Source organism: Arachis hypogaea, chromosome 1, assembly GCF_003086295.3.
Source record: "Arachis hypogaea cultivar Tifrunner chromosome 1, arahy.Tifrunner.gnm2.J5K5, whole genome shotgun sequence".
Classification (NCBI taxonomy): Eukaryota; Viridiplantae; Streptophyta; class Magnoliopsida; order Fabales; family Fabaceae; genus Arachis; species Arachis hypogaea.
Window position 1 is genome coordinate 41,257,977 of NC_092036.1, and position 22,657 is coordinate 41,280,633.

Below are 22,657 nucleotides of genomic sequence, written 5' to 3' on the forward strand. Positions count from 1 at the left end.
CCTCAGGAGTTTGAAGCTCGTCACAGTCATTCAATCATTGAATCCTACTCAGAATACCACAGACAAGGTTAGACCTTCCGGATTCTCTTGAATGCCGCCATCAGTTCTAGCCTATACCACGAAGACTCTGATCTCATGGAATGGCTGGCTCGGTTGTTAGGCGAGCGCTCGGTTGTCAGGCGATCAACCATGCATCGTGTATCAGGAATCCAAGAGATATTCACCCAATCTAAGGTAGAACGGAGGTGGTTGTCAGGCACACATTCATAGGTGAGAATGATGATGAGTGTCACGGATCATCACATTCATCAAGTTGAAGAACAAGTGATATCTTAGAATAAGAACAAGCGGAATTGAATAGAAGAACAATAGTAATTGCATTAATACTCGAGGTACAGCAGAGCTCCACACCTTAATCTATGGTGTGTAGAAACTCCACCGTTGAAAATACATAAGAACAAGGTCTAGGCATGGCCGAATGGCCAGCCTCCCAATGATCTAAGATAGCATCAGAACAAGGATAACTACCCAGATATCTCAATACAATAGTAAAAGGTCCTACTTATAGAGAACTAGTAGCCTAGGGTTTACAGAGATGAGTAAATGACATAAAAATCCACTTCCGGGCCCACTTGGTGTGTGCTTGGGCTGAGCATTGGAGCATTTTCGTGTAGAGACTCTTCTTGGAGTTAAACGCCAGCTTTGGTGCCAGTTTGGGCGTTTAACTCCCATTCTTGTGCCAGTCCCGGCGTTTAACGCTGGGAAATCTGAAGGTGACTTTGAACGCCGGTGTGGGCCATCAAATCTTGGGCAAAGTATGGACTATCATATATTGCTGGAAAGCCCAGAATGTCTACTTTCCAACGCCGTTGAGAGCGTGCCAATTGGGCGTCTTTAGCTCCAGAAAATCCACTTCGAGTGCAGGGAGGTCAGAATCCAACAGCATCTGCAGTCCTTTTCAGCCTCTGAATCAGATTTTTGCTCAGGTCCCTCAATTTCAGCCAGAAAATACCTAAAATCACAGAAAAACATACAAACTCATAGTAAAGTCCAGAAAAGTGAATTTTAACTAAAAACTAATGAAAATATACTAAAAACTAACTAGATCATACTAAAAACATACTAAAAACAATGCCAAAAAGCGTACAAATTATCTGCTCATCATGTATGCTGTTGATACGTTTAGGTCCTATTTACTTGGTTCTAAGGTTATTATTTATACTGATCATGCTGCTTTGAAGTACCTTCTAACCAAACATGATTATAAACCAAGATTAATCAGATGGGTGTTGCTCCTTCAGGAGTTTGATATTGAGATAAAAGACAAGAAAAGGTTAGAAAATCAAGTAGCTGACCATCTCTCCAGAATTGAGCCTGAAGCAGGAGTACAACCACCCACAGCTGTGACTGAGACATTTTCAGACGAGCAGTTGTTTCTCATTCAGCAGGCTCCATGGTTTGCAGACATTGCAAATTACAAGGCCATGAATTTTATTCCAAAGGAGTACAGTAGGCAACAAGTAAAGAAGCTATTGACAAATGCAAATTACTACATTTGGGAGGAACCATACCTTTTTAAAAGGTGTTCAGATGGTATCATCTAGAGATGTATCCCAAATGAAAAAACACAGCAGATTCTCTGGCACTGTCATGGTTCAGATTATGGAGGCCACTTTGATGGTGAAAGGACAGCTACAAAGGTCCTTCAGAGCGAGTTCTACTGGCCGACTCTCTTCAGGGATTCAAGAGAATTTGTAAAGCACTGTGACAGATGTGAAAAAGCCACGAATCTCCCTGCCAACCATGAAATGCCACAGCAGGGGATTCTGAAGGTGGAGTTATTTGATGTGTGGGGTATTGATTTCATGGGACCTTTCCCACCCTCACATTCAAACAACTATATTCTAGTGGCAGTTGACTATGTGTCCAAGTGGGTAGAGGTTGTGGCTTTACCCACCAATGATGCCAAGGTGGTAATGAGCTTTCTTCAGAGATATATCTTTAGCCGGTTTGGTGTGCCAAGGACCCTCATTAGTGACGGAGAAAGCCACTTCTGCAACAGATAGCTAGACTCTCTTCTGCAGAGATGTGGAGTCCGTCATAAAGTGGAAAGCCCCTATCACCCACAGACAAGTGGACATGTTGAAGTTTCTAACAGGGAACTTAAGAGGATTCTAGAGAAGACCGTCAGTGTCCCAAGAAAGGACTGGTCTAGGAAGCTTGATGATGCTCTCTAGGCATACCGGACAGCGTACAAGACTCTCATTGGCATGTCCCCTTATCAGTTGGTCTATGGGAAGGCCTGTCACTTGCCAGTTGATCTGAAACATAATCTTACTGGGCACTCAGGTATCTGAATCTTGATTCAGAAGCTGCAGGAATTAAGCGAATGCTCCAGTTAAATGAGCTTGATGAATTTAGATATTCAGCTTATGAGAATGCCAAGCTCTATAAGGAGAAGACCAAGTTATTACATGACAAGAAGATTGCCATCAGAGTATTTGAGCCAGGACAGAGAGTGCTTTTGTATAATTCAAGGCTCAAATTCTTTCCCGGGAAGCTGAAATCCCGGTGGTCAGGACCATTTATGGTTACCAGAGCTTCACCATATGATCATGTGGAAATAGAGGAAGAGAATTCTGACAAAAAATTTACAGTAAATGGCCAGAGGTTAAAGCACTACCTTGGAGGCGAGATTGATTGCCAGAGGTCTGCTCATCTGCTGAATTAGCATAACTGAACGTCAAGCTAGTGACGTTAAAGAAGCGCTTGTCGGGAGGCAACCCGATAATTTTGTATCCTTAGTTTTCTTATTTATTTGATTTTTATTTAGTTCTATCTGATCAAGCAGCTATTTGAGAACAGGAACTAAACACTTCGAAAAAAAAGAGACGAAGAAGAAACTTACCCGAGAGATGAGCAAGAGTGTCGCTCGAACTATGCCTTACACAGAAACAAGGTCACGCATACGCGTACCTCACGCGTGCGCGTCGTTTACGCCTTTAGCCATCCACAGACGCACACGTGTGACCTTGAAAATCGGCGTAAATAGATATTCTGGTAGAAAGTTGCGCGGGGGGAGCAGAAAGTGTGTTTTGCGCACAAATTGGCTCAAGCGTACGCGTCCATGACGGGTGCGCGTCCACTGCACTTTTGACACTCCACGTGTATGCGTCAAGCACGCGCACGCATGGATGAGTAAAATCGGTGTAAAAGGTGTTTGGCCAGAAAGTTATGCCGGTGTGGGGCTGGAACTATGCTGGGCGCACAAGCCCCACCACGCGGATGCGTCCCTGACGCGTTCGCGTCGTTTTCCCATTCTGGCTGTCCATGCGTACGCGTCGCTTGAAATTTGTGTGGATCCACGCCTACGCGTGCCTCACGCATACGCGTCGCATGCGACACCCAATTAAACCACCTCAGCGCCTGATTTCAAATCATCCACCTCCTAAATACTAATTATGTCTTGTTCTTTTATCTTTTTCTTCTTCTTTCATCATATTAATTGCTTTTATGTCTCTCTCTGTTTGCAGTTCTTCTTTGCTTGAGGACAAGCAAACCTTTAAGTTTGGTGTTGACGCTTCGCTTATGGCTTTTCTGTCTAGCACCAAAGGGAGAAGAATGTTCTTCATGAAGGAATGAGATGACCACCAGCATAACTGAGGTTGTTGAGTTCCTTTCATTCTATTTCTCTTCCGTTCTTATTGTGTTGTCTTCTGTTTCCTGTTGCTTTGATTGCTTGCATGATCTTTAGTACTTATTTTTGTTTCATGTATTACTCACAAAGCTTGAATTCAAAAGAAAAAGAAGTGATGTACTGCATGAGAAATTGAGTTTATATTTAAGAGTATTCTTACTTACTTAAATGTGGTGGTATTATTTGTGATTTTGAATGCATGACATGAACAGTGCATATTTGAATTTGAATCAAAGGATGTTGATGTATAAGGAACAGGAATTTAGAGAATTATTATGACTTCTCTGAAATAAATAAAAATTTAATCCTTGAAGCAAAAGAAGTAGCAAAAAAAATTACACATAATAATAAAACCTAGGTCCAAGGCTCTGAGCATCAATGACTAGGGAGGTCAGACATGATTAAAAGCTCAAAGAGTTGTTTCCCTAGTCATATGCTTGTGGTGTGATTATGTCAAGTAATCCTTGAGACAGAACACTTAAGAGTTGAGACCAAGTGCGTTTAACAGAGTATTCTAAAGGCTTTGAGCACCACTGTCTGGGAGTAACTAAAAGAAAAATCAAAACTGAAAGGAAGTTCCCCAGTTAAGTGCTTGTGGTGTTTCTGTGTCAAGTAACCCTTGAGACAAAACATTTAAAGTCGCGGCTAGGCTCAAGGTGCAAAGCACCAAAAAAATAAATTAAAGAAAATTATGCTGTGTTCAAGGATTAAACTGAAGTTTAAAGATCAGAGAGTTCATAATATGATCCAGATTCTAATTCTAAATGACACTGACATTTTTCTAATTCAAAGGAGAGTGAGATGCCAAAATTGTTCAAAATTACAACGAATAAACCCCATTTTAAGAAGAGACATGAGCTTAACAAACTCTCACTCTCATGCAAATTCACATCCTAAGCCTGTATTATTTTGGTTGCTTGAGGACAAGCAACAATTCAAGTTTGGTGTTGTGATGCGTGAGCATCTTTCTTATCTTTTCCTAGTGAATTTGCATTTAAATTGTTAAGTTTAATCAATAATTAATTGTCTTTTAGCCACTATGGATGCTACTTTGAGTCTTGTGCAATTTTGTGTATTTTAGGTAGCATTTGGCTGGATCTGATGGAGAGGAAGCTTGCACAAATGGAAGGAGCTCAAGAATTAAAGATGATGATCAGCGAGGAGTGATGCGTGTGCGTACCTGACGCGTACGCGTGATTTAGAGCTTTCCAAGATAACGCGTGCGCGTGGATGACGCATACGCATGCGCATACCTGACGCGTACGCGTGACACGTGAAGATGACCATCGACGCGTACGCGTGACTGACGCGTACGCGTGACATGCGCCACGTGCAAAAAATGCAAAAAATGCTGGGGGCAATTTCTGGGCTATTTTTGACCCAGTTTTTGGCCCAAAAAGCACAGATCAGAGGCTGCAAAATGGAGGACTCAAGGGAACACTTCCTGTTACTTTCCAAGTTAGGCGTGGGTCCTACGAAGCAAGTGGTCCCCATCCATCACTTGAAGACTTGTTGATTGCCATAATTAATTCTAATTTAAATTTAAATATTAGAGGAAAAGATATTAGTTTAGATATTAGATTTTAAATTAATGAGGATTAGATATAAAAGATTTTAGGATTCTATACCAAGGGAGATCCCCATTCCAGACTACCAAAATACATTTTACCTGAATCCTTATTTTCTCTGAGTCATGAGCAACTAAACCTCCACTGTTAAGGTTAAGAGCTCTATTTATTTGTATGGATTGATTTTATTGCTTTTTCTATTTTAATTCATGTATGGATTTATAATTTAAGAATTGTTTTCGCTCTTTATCTTATGAATTTGGGTGGAACGAAAGTATGACCCTCTTTCTATTTGAGTTCTTGTATAACTTGGAAAAGCTCTTTACTTGAAGAACAGCTTGAAAACACATTCTCCTAAATTTTAATTATCTGGACTTAACGGGATACGTGACATATAATCCTTTTATTTTTGGGCAATTAGAATTTTTGTGGCATATAAACTAGAATTTGATCATCACCCTCTAATTGGAATTAATTGACCAAGATATTGGCAGTTGATGAATTTTAGGGGAGACTAGAAAGGTCTAAAGAATTAGGGTCTAGTCACATATAGGTTGCCATAAATTAAATGCTGCATGATTAAAATAGTTAGTAAGAAAAGTTAATCCAAAAAAATAGATAACTCTGAAACCTTAACTGCCTTCTACATACTTTATTCCCAACCCATTTACTTTATTATTTTAATTTCTGCACGATTGTTTAATTCTCTTTGAGTATTCAAACACTCCTTCCTATTTGTCTGACTAAGCCAATCAATCAATCATTGTTGCTTGATCCATCAATCCTCGTGGGATCGACCCTCACTCACCTGAGGTATTACTTGGTACGACCCGGTGCACTTATTGGTTAGTTTGTGGGTTATAAATTCCGCACCAGGAAGCTAATATTGTATTACATTTTTACACTTTTAACTTAGGTGTTTTTCTTTTATTGGTTTCAAAAACTATATATTAATTAACATATCTATGTTCATTATGGTGTAAGAAAAGTTTGACATTGGAGTACTTGGTAAAGAGTGGGTTTTCAAAACCTTGGGTTCATCTTGGAGGACATATAAAAATCGGTTGAAAAAATGGTATTTTAAGGAAAACATGTCACTAGCTTACAATATAAAGAATTGTCCTTGTACTATTCCACTTGATCATTGGAAGATTCTTATTCAATTTTGGAGCCTGATATTATTAAGTTATACTAATTCTTAGCATGTAATTTCCTTTATACTATAATTAGTTATACTAATTAATTTTTCTATTTTTAGGCTTAATTATTCAATTACCTTTTATGATTTTAAAGGAATAAAACAAGAAGAATAAAGCTAGTAGAGTAAAGAATACAAGTCAACATACAATATGATAAAAAATATTTGTTGAAATACGTGAAGAAGAGGTAGAATTAATGTGTTTACATTGTCTTATTTGCATTGGTTCATTTTTATTTAATTGTGTTTTTTCTTAATATGTAATGAAAAACCTTGATAGAAGAGAACCATGTCGGGTGAACATGTTCTTTTTAACACACAAGTCAAGAGATGAAAAATCAATGAGTGAGGGAGTAAGTAAAATTTTTGTAAGATATGTGTTTCTGTTAATATATATATATTTCTTTTGTGTGATATAGATATTTTGTCATAAATTAATGTAGTTTGAATTTTGGATTTTAGTTAGAGCTTGAGGATGCCATAGCTTCACATCGTGAAAAATTAAAAAGCACAAACTAAGATGATATACTTTCCCAAGTGTTTGGAAAAGATCAACCCGGTCATGTCTGAACTTATAGTAGAGGTGTTTTAGCTTCAAATTTGTAGGGGCCTAAATCTTAAGTTGAGACAGAGAAATTAATTGGAGAAGTTAAAGAGAATGTTCAAGCTGAAATTTAGAATATACAACAAAAAATACAAGAGGAGATAGAAACCAAAACTCAAGAAAGAATGGAAGCTATGAAGTCACAGATGTTGTGTGGATTTAATATGTTTTTCAATCAGCTATAAAAAGGCCTCTCAAGAGTAGAGATTCTAAATTTTTCTTTCATGTCAACTATTCTATATGAGAAGGAAATAGAATCTACTGCAACAACACATCATGAAGTTACTACGCTAATGAAAAAGAGGTGTTTATATATTTCTTTGTATTTTTTCCTTAATAATTAATTATAAAATTTACTCGTTATAATGTTGTTCTAAAATGTAGTCAATTATTTAATCTACACTAAAATAACTCCAATCTTAGCATTTATAGACTAATAATATCACTAATTTGTCATTTTCATATTTATAATATTAATAATTTTATTATTGTGTATGCCAATTATATCTTAATCATCATTTGTTTTAATTCAACTAAATAATGTAAACATATATAACAATTAGTATAATAATATTATTTTCTTTTGTTATAGGTTCAAAGTAAATCAAAGTCAGCTAATAGAAATATTCTAAAATCATCTACTATTACAGAAGATATTTTTAAGTCTCAAGCTAAGCAATTGCCTCGAACAAGGGAGAAGAATGTGATTCTTTCACCAAAACAGAAGCATGTATATTTAGAACTAAAAATCAAAACTTTGTAATAATCATATTGAGATTAGTTGAATAGAGTTGATATTACTTTTTTCTTCTTGTTCAGTGAGAATATTGGTATTGGTGCCTTAAAATAGTTGTTATCTTTTTGCAGACTCTTTATTCTCCTTCTACTCAAAAAGTTCTTGACTTAAAATTAGAGAAAAAGAAGCATGATCAACATAAGAAAAAATTAAAAAAGAAGAAAGTGGTGTGTTAGCAATATTAAGATGACAAACTAAAAAAGATTTAGATCTTATATTCTAATTTATTTGTTTGAATTGTTAATATTGATTGAAGATGACAAATTAGAGAAGATTTGGATTTTATAATATTTTGTTTTTTTAGAATTATTTTGTGGTAATTTTAACCAATATTAAAGAAAAAAATTTAATTTGTTTATTAGTTTTCTTTTTATTATACTTTGTGTTTATTATGAATTTATTTTCAATGTTTTGTGCATTTAAATTAGTGGTAATAACCGTCTAATGTATGTAAAAATAAATAAATAAATGATTACATATTAAAATATAAAAATAGTAAATAGATATTATAGCTATAAATGTTACCAAAAATCTATGGTAATATTTTTCTTATTGTTAACAAAGAAGATTTTTCGTAACATTTTTCAATGTTAGCAAAAAATATAAATCGTAACATTTGTTAGAATATTGCTATAGAAGATCTATTGTAATATTTCTTAAAGTGTTATTATAGAGATGTATTGTGATATTTTTTTAAGTGTTACAAAAAATATCTATGGTAATATTTTTTTTAAATGTTACAAAAAATATCTATTATAACATTTTCTTAAGTGTTACTATGAATAGTTTATTGTAACATTTCTCATAATATTACTATAGAATATCTTTTGTAATATTTTTACTAAATGTTATTAAATCTTTAGATAAATATTAGTAAAACTCTTTAGTAACATAAAGTATATTTAACATTTGTAAAAATGTTACTAATATACATAGGTAACATTTTAATATGATTTGGTAACATTTTTTAAATGTTCGTAAAAGTCAAGTATGTAGTAGTGTGAGTATGGTGCGGAGATGAATTATTATTTAAAACTAAGTATTAGATATGATGATTCAACTTTCAGTTATGAACACATAGTTTTCAAGTCCAAGAAAAGTGGTTTTCAACAGTGTTTATTCAAACCTCATTTTAGATTCTGTGCATTGCGAGTTTGCTGAGTTCTTGGGTACTTTGTTGCAACTCTTTTTTTTGGAGTTGTTGAGATGTCAATGGATACTATCATTCTCTTATAATGCTAGGATTCTGAAGAGAATGAAACTCTCAACAATGACCAAAACGAGACACAAAGACTTACACAATGATCCAAATGAGATATATCCTATAGTTTATATTTGTTAGTAATGACTCTCAACGTGACTTCAATATTTAGGACTTTTCTAAAAAGTTTATTTATACCACATTATTTTTTTGAAGAGCTTATTTTTACCACCTTAGTTTGTTTTTCCTGCACACACACACATATGCTAGTATGTGCACTAGTAGTACTCAAGTATCATGTTTTATTATTTTACAAATAAGTGTTATTTTAGTTAACATTTTGGAATTATCTATAAGTTTAATATTGTTTATTTAGTGTTTTTTATATTAATATCTCAAGTTTAATAAACATGATGTAAAGAAAATAGGTTATAGTAAAGAAAAATGGTATAAATTATTGTAATTAGTCATTTTTTTAAGCTTGTTTATGAAATTGTGACGGTTCAAAACCGTCACAATTTTTTTAAAAAACACACATAAGTTTGTGGCAATTTTGTAACCACTACAATTTATTTTTTAAATCCACTCACTGAAACAACGGCGGTTTTAAACTACCGTTAAATTAAATGACGCTAATCCTTGGTTTTGCAGTTGTGGTAGCGGTTCATTAGAACTGTCGCAAAATCAAATTTCCATCCCCTAAACCGCAACATTTCTGGAACCGCCAGTATATTGTTTTGCAACGTTTTAAATCGCTGTAAATCCACCAAAAAACCACCGCAAATTATCGGTTCTCTTGTAGTTACTCTCATCCTCACTCAACACACACACGAAAGGGAGAAAAAATTAGAAAGGGGGAGAACGGAAAGAAGAAGAGAAGAAGAGAGGAGAGGCGTAGGAAGGAAAGAAAGGACGACGTTGGCTAGGGCTCCGCCGCCATCGCCGTCGTCGTTGAGCGCTAGCGAGAAGAGCATGAGGAAGAGAGAAAACACAATGGAAGAGAGAAGAAGGGGGTGCTTCGTCGCCGCTGTTGGGACTTGTTGCCGTCGCCATTCTGCCACCATCGAGCTGCTGTGCCACCACTGAGGAGCTTGAAGGGAGAAAGAAGGGATGTCTCGCCGCCGTTGTGCTCTGTCGCCACGCTGCCGTCAACTGGAGCTCACCATTGAGCTACTGCACCGTCTCCAAGCCGTTGTGTCTTGATGCTTGCCACGCGCACCCAATTGGATTTGCTCGCATTTGTGTTCTATGTTTGCTCGGTAATGACCTTTCTTCACTCCATAATCCTTTTCTCTTCTTTTAGGTTTAATTTAGGGTTTTTCCTTTCAAACCAATGAAACTTAATTAATTTTGCATTCTAGTTTGTGAATTTTGAAAGCCATTTATTGAATTGAGGCTTTGATATCACTCATGTTAAATTTCACTGTATGATGATGATGATGCTTTCATAAATCTGATTAGTATATCCATTAGAGTTAGTGTTAATTTCTTTTAGGTTGTGTGAATTTGAACTCCAGTACAATGGGTTATTGTTATTATTATCAAGCCTAAGAGTACATGGAATCCGTTACAATTTGTTTTTTCAAAATTTTGATTCCATTGTTGATTTTATCAGAGGAAACATGAATTCAGAGGAAGCTGCACAAATTCCCAGAAGAACTACAAGGTCTTTAACATTATCTTCTGCGTCGACTTCTAATAATGCATCTTCTACAAAAGTAAATAGCTTGGGAACACCGACAGGTACAATTTTTATCTGTTTTTTTTTTGCTGCCGTTATTGCCTAGGAAATTTGTTTCTTTTTTATCTGTTATTGTCCGACACAATATTGCTCCTGTTCAGGAAAGTGCTCATGGAATGCAAGGTTTGCTACTATTGTATGCTCTGCCAGTAAGAATTGCTTGAATTTTCATGAATGTAGTTAGTCCAAACAAGTTTTGTGATGTACATAAATTGCCTCAATGAATTACTTCGATGTTATTAGTTTACTGTATCTTGCATACTGTAACAGCTAACAAGTTTATAGGATTACTATAACAGCATGATAAAACCTTCTTAAACATTATTATAGCCGTGTAGGTGATGAATATTTTTGTATTGATTTATTAACAGAATTTTATTTTTCTCTTTTTTTCTGGAAATTTTGTACCATCTAAAGAAAAACCTACAAAAGTTATTTGAGAAGGAAGGTAATATACCTATGGTTCATTTATTTATCATCAATCTTTTGTATTGACTGGAATTGTAAATAGTTTGATTTTTCTCTATTAAACTGACAAGTGACAACTAACTAACAAACAGCATCCGCAATGAATGGCCGAGTCAATTGGATTTGATTAGAATATATATATATATATATTAAAAAAATTGACGGACATAAGGCTACACTTATACAGAGTAGCTATGGTATACAATGTGGCTACGTTTGAAAGGTAATGCTGTAGCAAAAATAAGTGTAGCCTATTCTAGTAAGCATGGATGTTGAAAAGTGTAGTCTTGGTCCTGACCAGTATTACTTGAAAAGCACACCCTATTCTCAAACGCGGAAAATATAGTTTTTAGTACAAGAAAACATAACTTTTGAGAATAGGCAATGACCGAATAGGCATTTCCTACTAAAGCGTCTCCATAGTTAAAAAAATGTAGCCTTTGCCAAAAGCATCATTTTCTTTCATTTTTAGTTACACTTGAAAAGTGTGACTGAATGAATGTTTTTCTTTTATATATATATATATATATATATATATATATATATATATATATATATATATATATATATATATATATATTTGGTGTTTGTATATATTTTATTATATTGCTGTAAAAAAATTTGCTTATTCACTTATAATAAATTTAATTATTTTATCATGAGATTTAATTATTTAAGTGATTAATTATTTTGTTGAAACATATTTGAAACAAAGATATAAAAAATATATATATATGTGATAGCTGATTTTTAACATTATAAAATATTTTTGGATTCATAGAGCATTTGTCATTTAGAAAACAATTTTCTGGATTTCAAACACTAGATAACAATTTGTATAAAAAATAAAAAAAATAAAAAACGGCATCATAATTAATTTAATGTATCCTAGTTCATGATTGCCAAGGAGGAACTTAACTTTTTTCACACATAATTCTAATGAATGATTGGGTAGCTAGCTAGGCGAAGAGCCTCTCTCATCTATGATGAACATTATTAAAATCTCAGTCGTAATTCCTTCATGGTCCCTCCTCACCTCGCTCTGCTTATATATAAACACAAGCCTCCGAGAACCTTAACTCCCTCGCCCTCACCCAACTTGGTGACCTTTCCCCGTCTCTTCTCGATCTCCCCAATCAAAAATGGCAACTTTGTCTCAAACACAAGGGGAGACCATTCCCGATGCCTGGGACTACAAGGGTCGCCCAGCTGAGAGGTCCAAAACTGGTGGTTGGGCTGCTGCAGCCATGATCTTAGGTCCATACTACTATTACCACACAAATGTTTTTTTAATTTGTACAGAGATCAGATGATGAGAGTGTAAAGTAATGTCTTGTTTTGATTGTTTTTATGTATAATAGGAGGAGAAGCATGTGAGAGGTTAACCACGCTTGGAATCGCGGTGAATCTGGTGACGTATTTGACGGGTACGATGCATTTAAGAAATGCTGCTTCTGCAAACATAGTAACCAACTTCCTCGGAACCTCTTTCATGCTCTGCTTGCTCGGTGGCTTCTTGGCTGATACTTTTATTGGAAGGTAGAATGTTGCTTTCTTAATGCTTTGTGTTCAATGATACTTCAATCTCCTTGGAATATTTTACTTCCAAAAGGGAAAAAAAAAAGGTGTTTGAAAGACAAGAGCTGGATTTAATTATTTGTTTATATATATAATTTTTTTTTATTCAGATTAACTTTTGTCTTTGCACTTTTTACATGTGATCACTCACTGGTTTTCTTTTGTCCATTCTGTCCGTGACAGATACCTCACCATAGCCATCTTCGCAACCGTTCAAGCAACTGTAAGACATTCCATTTCATCTCTTTTAATCATCTTCCCACTATGTTTATATTTACATCTCATGATATTAATCACTCCGCTTTGCTTTCGCCACCAACAAAAATTGAATTCTACCCGCGAAAGAGTATGCTCAAGGAGAATACTTTTAGGACTTGTTTGCGGGCTGGATTTTAAAAATATATCCTAATAAAATTCCAACTCGCAAACAACCCCTTAAAACAAAAATTACTTGGCTTCCTTTGGTGAAACAGAGCATGTTCTGCTCTCAAGTTCAGTTTTTTAATTTCTTTGGTTAGATATTAATAAAAATTGTGTGTATGATATTGTGTCGATACAACAGGGAGTAACAATCTTGACAATATCGACCATAATTCCGGGACTACACCCTCGGAAATGCAAAGACCCATCCACACCTTGTGTACCTGCATCAAATACGCAACTCATGGTACTATACTTGGCGCTATACACAATCGCCCTCGGCACCGGAGGACTCAAATCTAGCGTCTCAGGCTTCGGCTCCGACCAGTTTGACGAGTCGAACAAAGGGGAGAAGGGACAAATGACTAAGTTCTTCAACTGGTTCTTCTTCTTCATAAGCATAGGGTCCCTTTTGGCGGTTACGGTTCTTGTTTATATTCAAGATAACTTTGGCAGGGACTGGGGTTATGGTATATGTGCATGTGCTATATTGTGTGGATTGGTTGTGTTCTTGTCTGGAACTAGAAGGTACCGGTTCAAGAAACTGGTGGGGAGCCCGCTGACGCAGATCGCGGTGGTGTTTGTGGCGGCATGGAGGAAGAGGAGGTTGGAACTGCCATCAGATTCGTCGTTGCTGTTCAACGTTGATGACATCATCTCTGATGAAGCAATCAGTAAGAAGAAGCAGATGTTGCCTCATACCAAGCAGTACCGGTAACACTTTTACCTAAATTTTTACCTTATTATAAACAGTCCGTACACACATACATCACGTATTCATTTATCGGTATTGTTAGAAAAAAAAAAAACAAGAAAACAAAAATGGACAGAAATTATTTTATTTAATATTTATTAATTATTATAATAATTAATAAATATTATTTATTATTAAATATTTTCGTTCATATATTACTCACTCTAATCATATTAAATATAAATTAAAATCGTTTAATAAAATTAAATATTAATTAAAATATATAAATATATATTAACATTAGATTAAATTATATATATTTATATAATAATTAATTTTAAAAAATAATTTTAATATATAAATAACTTTTTTTATTCGCTTATCCATCTTTTTAGCATCAATCATACTTGAAATTAAATTTGAGACATCAATGCATCAAGCTAACACTAGAAATAGTCAAACAGGGGGAGGAAAAAAGTAACCAGACAGATAAGGAATTAAATATCTTCTCTACCTTAAAAGGAAAAAAGCAACTTCATAATTTTTTTTTCAGATATTCTAATAAATTTTAGGAAGAATATTACGACATTAACATTTTTAGTTTAAAAAAAAAAAGAAAATTAATTAGTATTAATTTAAATATAAAATAAAAATAAAAAATTATTGGTTGTCTAAAATTTTTAATTTTTTTTAGTATATAATCCTTTTATACTATTTTATATTAATTGTGATTTTCATTTTTTTTAATATATATAAATTAAAGTATTCATATTATATTATGTTCAAATACATTAATTTTTCCTTACAAATACATTTATTTCTCCAATACACCAAAAGAAAATCAAAACAAAAATCAATTTAATAAGGATGTCAATTTAATAAAGATGCAATAACTTATAATAATGCTATTAAATTAATCAATCTCGTCAAATAATTAATAAAGATCTAATCGACAACAAGTTAACAAATATTTTTAAATTATATTTTATATTAATTAATTATTATTAATTAGTTATTATTTAAGTTTTATTTTTAGAAAATATAAAATTAATAATTCTTGATTATAATTATCTAAAATTAATTAGATGTTATTTGTCTATATTTTTCCTAAATTAATATATTTAGTTACAGTTCCTTCAACCTTGGGAAAGAAAAAGTAGTGGATAATTACATATTGGCCCCACCTTTTATTTCCCTTTCTCACAAAGCGTTCTTTCTGCATATTTAACCAGATTTAATGCTTGATGGGTTTAGTGTATATACTAATTATATTAGAACTGTTGATTGCTGACATTAGATTTCAAAAGTAATTACAAAAACAAATCATTGCGTGCAAACATAGGACACTTCCAAATTTCGAAGGGAGAAACTTATAAAAATGTAAATTCATGATTCGGAAAAAAATATGAATAATCGAGTCTAGATAGTTACGTTTCCGTGAGCCTTGGGAATAGTTGAGAACATCCCTAGTTGAATAAACGGTGCAAAAATATTTATAAAACCATTGAAAATTATTTTGATAAAATAATTTTTAGTCTAAATTCATAAAAATAGTTTGTGATTTTAATTTAAAAATTGATCACTCCGTTAATAATCAAATTCATATTTAAAAGATTACTCTTTTTTAAATTGATTTTTCAATAATCTTTTAATCATATTTAATTTTTAAAAAATAAAATATAAATCAAATTATTTCTTTCGTTAAGTTAATTAAATGATGGTATATCACATTAAATAGTACATGACATAATAATTAGTTGATATATCAGATAATTGACACTTAATATACCACTTATTATTTGACATATATCATAAATTTATTTGTAATTAAATTAGTTTCTAAAATATACACGTTAATAATTTTTATCTCTAAAATTTTAAAAATTAATCAAATTAATTTTTTTATAAATTTTTCATATTTTTTATAATACTAAATTCTTAACATTTCTTAATCCTACTTATTTTAATCTATTTTTTATACTTTAATAAACAAATTATTTTTAAATAAATAATAAAAATAATTAAATTATTATAAAATTATCTTTTTATTTGTAATTTTTTATTTTTAAATTTTAATTTTTTTGTAGTGAAATTTTTTATAGAAATAATTTTATTAAATTATTATTAATTATATACTAAAAATTTTAATTTTTTAGATTTTACCGAATAAATATATAATAATTATTTTAAGTGTTTTAAATAAAGGTTTCATTAGTGATGACCATGGATGGGCCCCGTGTATGAATTGAGCCTTTTTAGCTATCAATCAGAATTCAGAAATAGAATTGTCTACCAAATACTTACATGATTGAGAACTAAAGTTGATCATTGAAATGGACAACTATTGTTTTACGCTCTTCTTTTGTTTTTATGCTGACTGGGGTGGCCTCCCATGTTATTCCATGAGCTCAAAGGAGAAATTAAAATAAATTATGGAATAATTAGCACATCATGTTTATGCTCCGGATGCTATGTGATTGATTACTTTTCATCATAATCATATTTATTAGATACGTGTATCTCAGAGAAAAATTACTTAAATAATAGATTTTAATATTATTATATTACAGTAATTACAATAATTATGTAAATATTATTAAATTAAAGTTATAATTTTTTATATTTTAGTAATATTTTTTTAAATAATATTTTTTTAAAATATTATTTAATAATAAAAATATTATTTTAATTTTAATTATAATAATATTATTTTTAAAATCTTATAATTATTATATTACTATATCATAGTCATATTGAAAACAATCCTACTTAAATATAATATTTTCGTCACATAACTACTCGTGACATTACTTGACACTATAAGAATGAAAATGTTTTTTAACAGATAATAATTAGGACGTTGACACGTTTGATCAATGACACTCGTATGAGTGTCCTTTTTATTTGTTAAAAGTAAATATCTTCCGCTCTTTTTTATCCTATCTTCTTGTTTACTCAACTTGCGAGCGGTGACCACAGAAGTTATAACAGCTTAATTATAATGCTAGAAAAAAAAAGGTATTTACTATTGGAGGAAATTAAAATGCTCCCTTTCTTCTCTAGGTAAATTTCAACCACAAATTATAAAAGAGGTTTGCATAATCATTACTCTTATTATGATATATAGTACTAGTTAAGAAACCATAAAATGGAAATTTTATTTTGATACATACATAATAGACGCAAAATATTTGTTATACATAATTATCATAGAGTGTTAAATTAAATCAAATATCATTAAAGAAAATGATATTCTCTTCTTTTACAAGATGTGTAAATAACACTCATCTCTTTTATCGGATTAAGATAATAATATATTCTTTAATCTACTTGACTAAAGTATTGTATAATAATCATTATAATTTTATATATATATAAATCAGGGATAATTGTTTATTGGTTGATTTAAATAATAATAATTTTATTATTATTATTACCAATGAATTATTATTATATATATATATATATGTATATATATAATTATAATATTAAACAGCATTTCAGTCAAATAAAATAAATTATATATATTTTTAATTTTATAAACAATTGTATATTTTCTAAATAAAAAAAGTATTATTTGGATATCTTACCATTGTTATTTCCTCTATTATTTATTTATTTCCTCTACAAATAGAAAATAAATAGTGTTTACATAGAGTATATTAAAATAATGATAAATTTTAATATTTCTTGTTTACTTGTTCCAATAATATTCTATTTTGCTGAAGATCACTATAGGTAAATGGTAGTTGAACAAATAACATTTAATCATTCTGGGGATGGAGGGAGTCTCTCACGTTATCCACTCCCTTCCTAGTATCCCATTATTCCTTTTATATTTTACTTATAAAAAAATGATATGCATTGATGTATGTCTCCTTAATCCACAAACAACTATCATTTTAGGGTAAAACATAGAATTAGGAATAGAAACTCAAAAAAACTACTAAAAAAATCATATATATCTCCTTAATGAAACTCTTAATTAAGTTGGGCTGATGAATTAATAATCATCTTTTTAAAAATAAGATTTGATTGTTAATACATAACTGTGCAATTAGCAAAAAAGAATTACACTAAAATTCATCTATGTATGTGAAAGTTATAGCCAAACAATTTATTAATATATAAATAGAATATATAATTATTGTTCACTTGTGAATGCAAGCAGTAGTACCCTTTGATTTTTAAAAGAAAAGAATAAAGATTAAAAGTCCTAATTTATTTTTAAAATTATTTTTTAATATTTAAATGAGAAAAATGTAGATATATATTTTATTTTTTTAAAATATCAAAACGTAAAAATTAAGAAAATAATTACAGAGATTCCCAATTATCTTTCCAAATAAAATTAGTGGAAGTAGAAATCACTAGGACTAAAGCAGTGGCAAGCCTGTTCCTCAGTTCACGTGCACGCCTCATGTCCATATGCATATGTGTCCTATTCACCAATCAACCCCTCTCGTTCTATAGTCTTTCATACCTTAATTTTTGTCGCTGTCTTCCACCCAACCAACCCAACCTTACTGTGATACTGTCACGGACGTGAACATGATTTTTATTGTTTGTGCCATCTCTAGGTTCAAGGACTACCTATGATAAATCATGAAGTTGCATTTCTAGCCCCAGATGATAGATAAATAGAATTTATTTTTGTTAGAATTATTATTATAATCATTTATATTCTTTCTTTTATAAGTTTAAATTTTTTAAAAAACTAATATCATGATAGTATCAAATTTTTTATAATCTAAAATTTTAGAATTCGATTTTTGTTAATCCAAAAAATAAATATTTTAATATAAGACAAATAAAAAAATAAAAAATATGCCTATATAAAATATTTATAAAAACTCAAAAAAATTTTGCGTGAAACATATATTAAAAATATAATTATTTATTTTTTTTTATCGCTTTAAACTTTTAGAAAAAAAATTATACTAAAAGATAGTATTTCTCATTACGTAAATATTTTCCACTTCTTACACCAAATCAACTCATATATATACTGCTGTTAAATGATGTGTAGGATTAATTGATCATGGTCTCATATTTTTGCAGTAATAAAAATAAATAAAGCTTCTTTATTCGGTTGCTGTGCCCGATACATGCATGCAAGCTCTTTGAGAAAATAAACAAAAAGCATACACTAACTTCGTGCTAATTACTACCAAAACCTTATTATCAAATGAGTACAAGCACCACTCATATCACGTGGTATTCTGGCAAGGTGTGATTCTATCTTGTCTGTTATACACTAATAGGAGGTATAGCCCAGTCAATTTTGTATTCAATTGTCAAACCCGCTTGCTCTCTGAGATTAATGCTAGCTCCTACCATGAATTGGAATCTATAGAATTTCGGATACCCTTTTATCAAAGGAAGTTAATTTGGACATCCCTTTCAATAAATTCTCCTTGGTATTCGAAAGAACTTTGAAATCAATCACATACTCAAATTAAACATTTTTGTGTTTGAATAATAATTTTATTATTATTATTATTATTATTATTATTATTAGGATTATTATTATTATTAGATAATTGAATGGTATGCTCTTTTCAGATTCTTGGACAAGGCAGCAATTAGGGACTCAAACACCGTCGGCGGCGAAACCACGGCGGAGAGAAAATGGTATCTATCAACCTTAACCGACATTGAAGAAGTAAAAATGGTTTTAAGGATGTTGCCAATATGGGCCACCACCATCATGTTTTGGACAATCTACGCTCAAATGAGCACATTCTCAGTGTCACAAGCCACCACCATGGACCGCCACATCGGAAAATCGTTCCAAATACCCGCGGCATCACTCACCGTCTTCTTTGTCGGAAGCATACTCCTTACCGTCCCCGTCTACGACCGCGTGGTTGTCCCAATCATGAGAAAATCACTCAAGAACCCGCAAGGGCTGACGCCTTTGCAACGTATCGGCGTAGGGTTAGTACTCTCAATCTTCGCCATGGTTGCAGCCGCACTCACTGAGATAAAGCGATTAAGGGTAGCTGAGTCACATGGATTGGATCATGATGATGCTTCTAAGGTATAACATTCTTCATTTTAACTCGCATGGATATACGCCAACTATGTTAGGTGTACATACAAAATTTATCACTAACAATCAGTTTGTGTAAATAATTTAATTAAATTCTTTTTAAAAAATAATTTAAACAATAAAAGTGGATATTAAAAATAATTTATAAATAATTTATTTTATATTTAATTTTTTTATTTTAAAAATATTTTTTTTAAAATATAATAAAAATATTTTTATTATGAAAAAAGTTTTTTTTAATTTCTTTATAAGTATTTAAATAATTTTTTAAAAAATTACAATTTTATTTTAAAAATTATACTAAATATTAATATTATATTTTTTCATAAGTTAAAAATTAAAAAAATTAATTATGAACTTAATTAAACAGACTCTAAATCAACTATTTATATAAAATATATATTAAAATATAAAATATACTTTAAAAATAAATTAAATAATATGTACATAATAGCTGTTTTAACCATTAATTTTTGTATGCACATGTATACTTTTTTTTGTGCACATTTATGCATTGTACGATATTACTTTTAATATTATCGTGAGAGTATGCATGTGTCCAGAAAACTTAAATCGATAAGGGATATGGACATAAGTTTTTTTTAAATTTGATCCGTGATTTGCAGTACAACAAACGCGCTGAATAATGGCAATTTATTTTGATAATAACAGGGGTTTAAAATTGTCGTTAAACCGACAATTTCAAATTAAATATTTTTTTTTTTGTAAATTTTGGTGTAAAATTATTTATTTTAAAAATTTAAGCTGATAAATTATTATGTCTTTAACAAATTGTGCGTATTTATATTTGTGAAACACACAGGTGGTCCCGTTGAGCGTGTTCTGGCTAATCCCTCAGTTCTTCTTTGTGGGGTCAGGAGAGGCATTCACCTACATAGGTCAACTAGATTTCTTCCTAAGGGAATGTCCCAAAGGGATGAAAGCAATGAGCACCGGTTTGTTCTTGAGCACCTTATCCTTAGGGTTCTTCTTCAGCTCCTTGTTGGTGACCATAGTGGACAAGGTCACCGGAACCCGAAAGCCATGGCTAGCCGACAACCTTAACAAAGGGAAACTCTACAATTTCTATTGGCTATTGGCTACTCTAAGTGCTTTCAACGTCGTGATTTTCTTACTATGTTCCAAGTGGTATGTTTACAAGGATAAAAGGCTTGCCGAGGAGGGCATTGAACTTGAGGAATCAGACACTGCTTACCATGCATAGCTTTTGCTTTATTTATATTATAACTCAAAGCCTAAAATTACCATTGTGGTTGTGTTAACCATTGATGGATAAAGAAGAAATTAAAGAAAAAAAAATGTATATGTAACGGCCACAATTATCCCTGTAATGTTGATAGGATTGATACCACGTACAATAGCAGTGTTATGACCGCAGTTACAGTTGCGTAATCTCGTACCATGCATAGGTTTCTAATTTTGTTAGCAGCTGCTTAGTAGTGTATTTTTATCAAAGTGCAACAGCATCGGTTAACAATTTATATAATATTGCTAAGAAGATAATAACATGAAGTTATTTTATTTAATTTAATATTTATAATTATATATTTATTAAATTTAAAATTATATACTTATTATAATTAAAATTATTTTTTATTTTAATAATAATTAAAAAATATAAAAAAGGAAATGAATGCATTAAAAAAAGGGCAAAAAACTAAATTATGACTCCCAATAATTTTTAAATTATGACCCTCAAACATTATTTAATTTATAATAATCTTTTTTTATTACAAGAGAAACGGATATTAACGGCGGTTTTTTACGATTTGCGACAATTTGAAATTACTGCTAAACAGAATATTAGTAGTTTAAGAACGGTCGTCTTTTAAAATGTGGGGATTGAATTTTGTGATAGTTTTCAACAACTGCTGGTATAACCACCACTATTCAAATATTTTGCGTCGTGGATGGAATTATGGTGGTTCTGAACTGTCACGTTATGGCCAAAGATGATTTTTACCTTCTTCTGCGACGGTCACTAACCGTAGCTATTTGGTGCTGTAATTTTTTTCTTTCAAATTTATGACGATTATAAATCGCCACTATTTATTGCTACTAATTTTTTAAATTAAAATATATTAATTTATTTTTCTTTAAATATTCTGGGAATACATATATTTTTTGGGGATTATTTTTTAAATTTAAAAATTTTATCAAGTCTTTCTAAAAATCTAAATTGAGTACGAGAACTCACGAAAATTTAATTGCAAAACAAACTAATATATTTATATTAATATTAATAAAGTATTTTTCTAATTAATAAAGTATATTAAACAAAATATATACTTCAAATAAAATAAAATCAAATTCTAATTTCTATTTTTCGCTATGTCCATCCAAAAAATTCGTCTGTGCAGCGATGTTTGGTGGCAGCTCTACATCTTGTCGTTGAATTAGATAACTTATAACACTCTCTATTGCTTGCCTCTTTATCTTCTCTGTTGCTATATCATCCTCCATTGGCTTTCTCTTTAATTTCTCTATTGCTACTTCTTCCTCCACTGCCTTCCTTTTCAATTTCTCTGCTGCTACTTTATCCTCCGCTACCCTCCTTTTCAATTTCTCGGCTGTCACCTTTGCCTATAATTCAAACAACATTCCTTGGACCTCCTC

General features: G+C 31.6%; 1 protein-coding gene across 1 annotated transcript; it reads left to right on the forward strand.

The window, feature by feature from the left end:
• The first annotated feature begins 11,882 nt into the window (after positions 1–11,882).
• LOC112803015 (protein NRT1/ PTR FAMILY 6.3) lies at positions 11,883–21,433 on the forward strand. The gene is made up of 6 exons (XM_025846465.3): positions 11,883–12,530; positions 12,635–12,812; positions 13,035–13,074; positions 13,414–13,985; positions 19,531–20,008; positions 20,844–21,433. The coding sequence occupies exons 1-6, from the start codon at positions 12,416–12,418 to the stop codon at positions 21,243–21,245; spliced, it is 1,785 nt and encodes a 594-aa protein (XP_025702250.1). The 5' UTR covers positions 11,883–12,415; the 3' UTR covers positions 21,246–21,433.
• Positions 21,434–22,657: the final 1,224 nt, after the last annotated feature.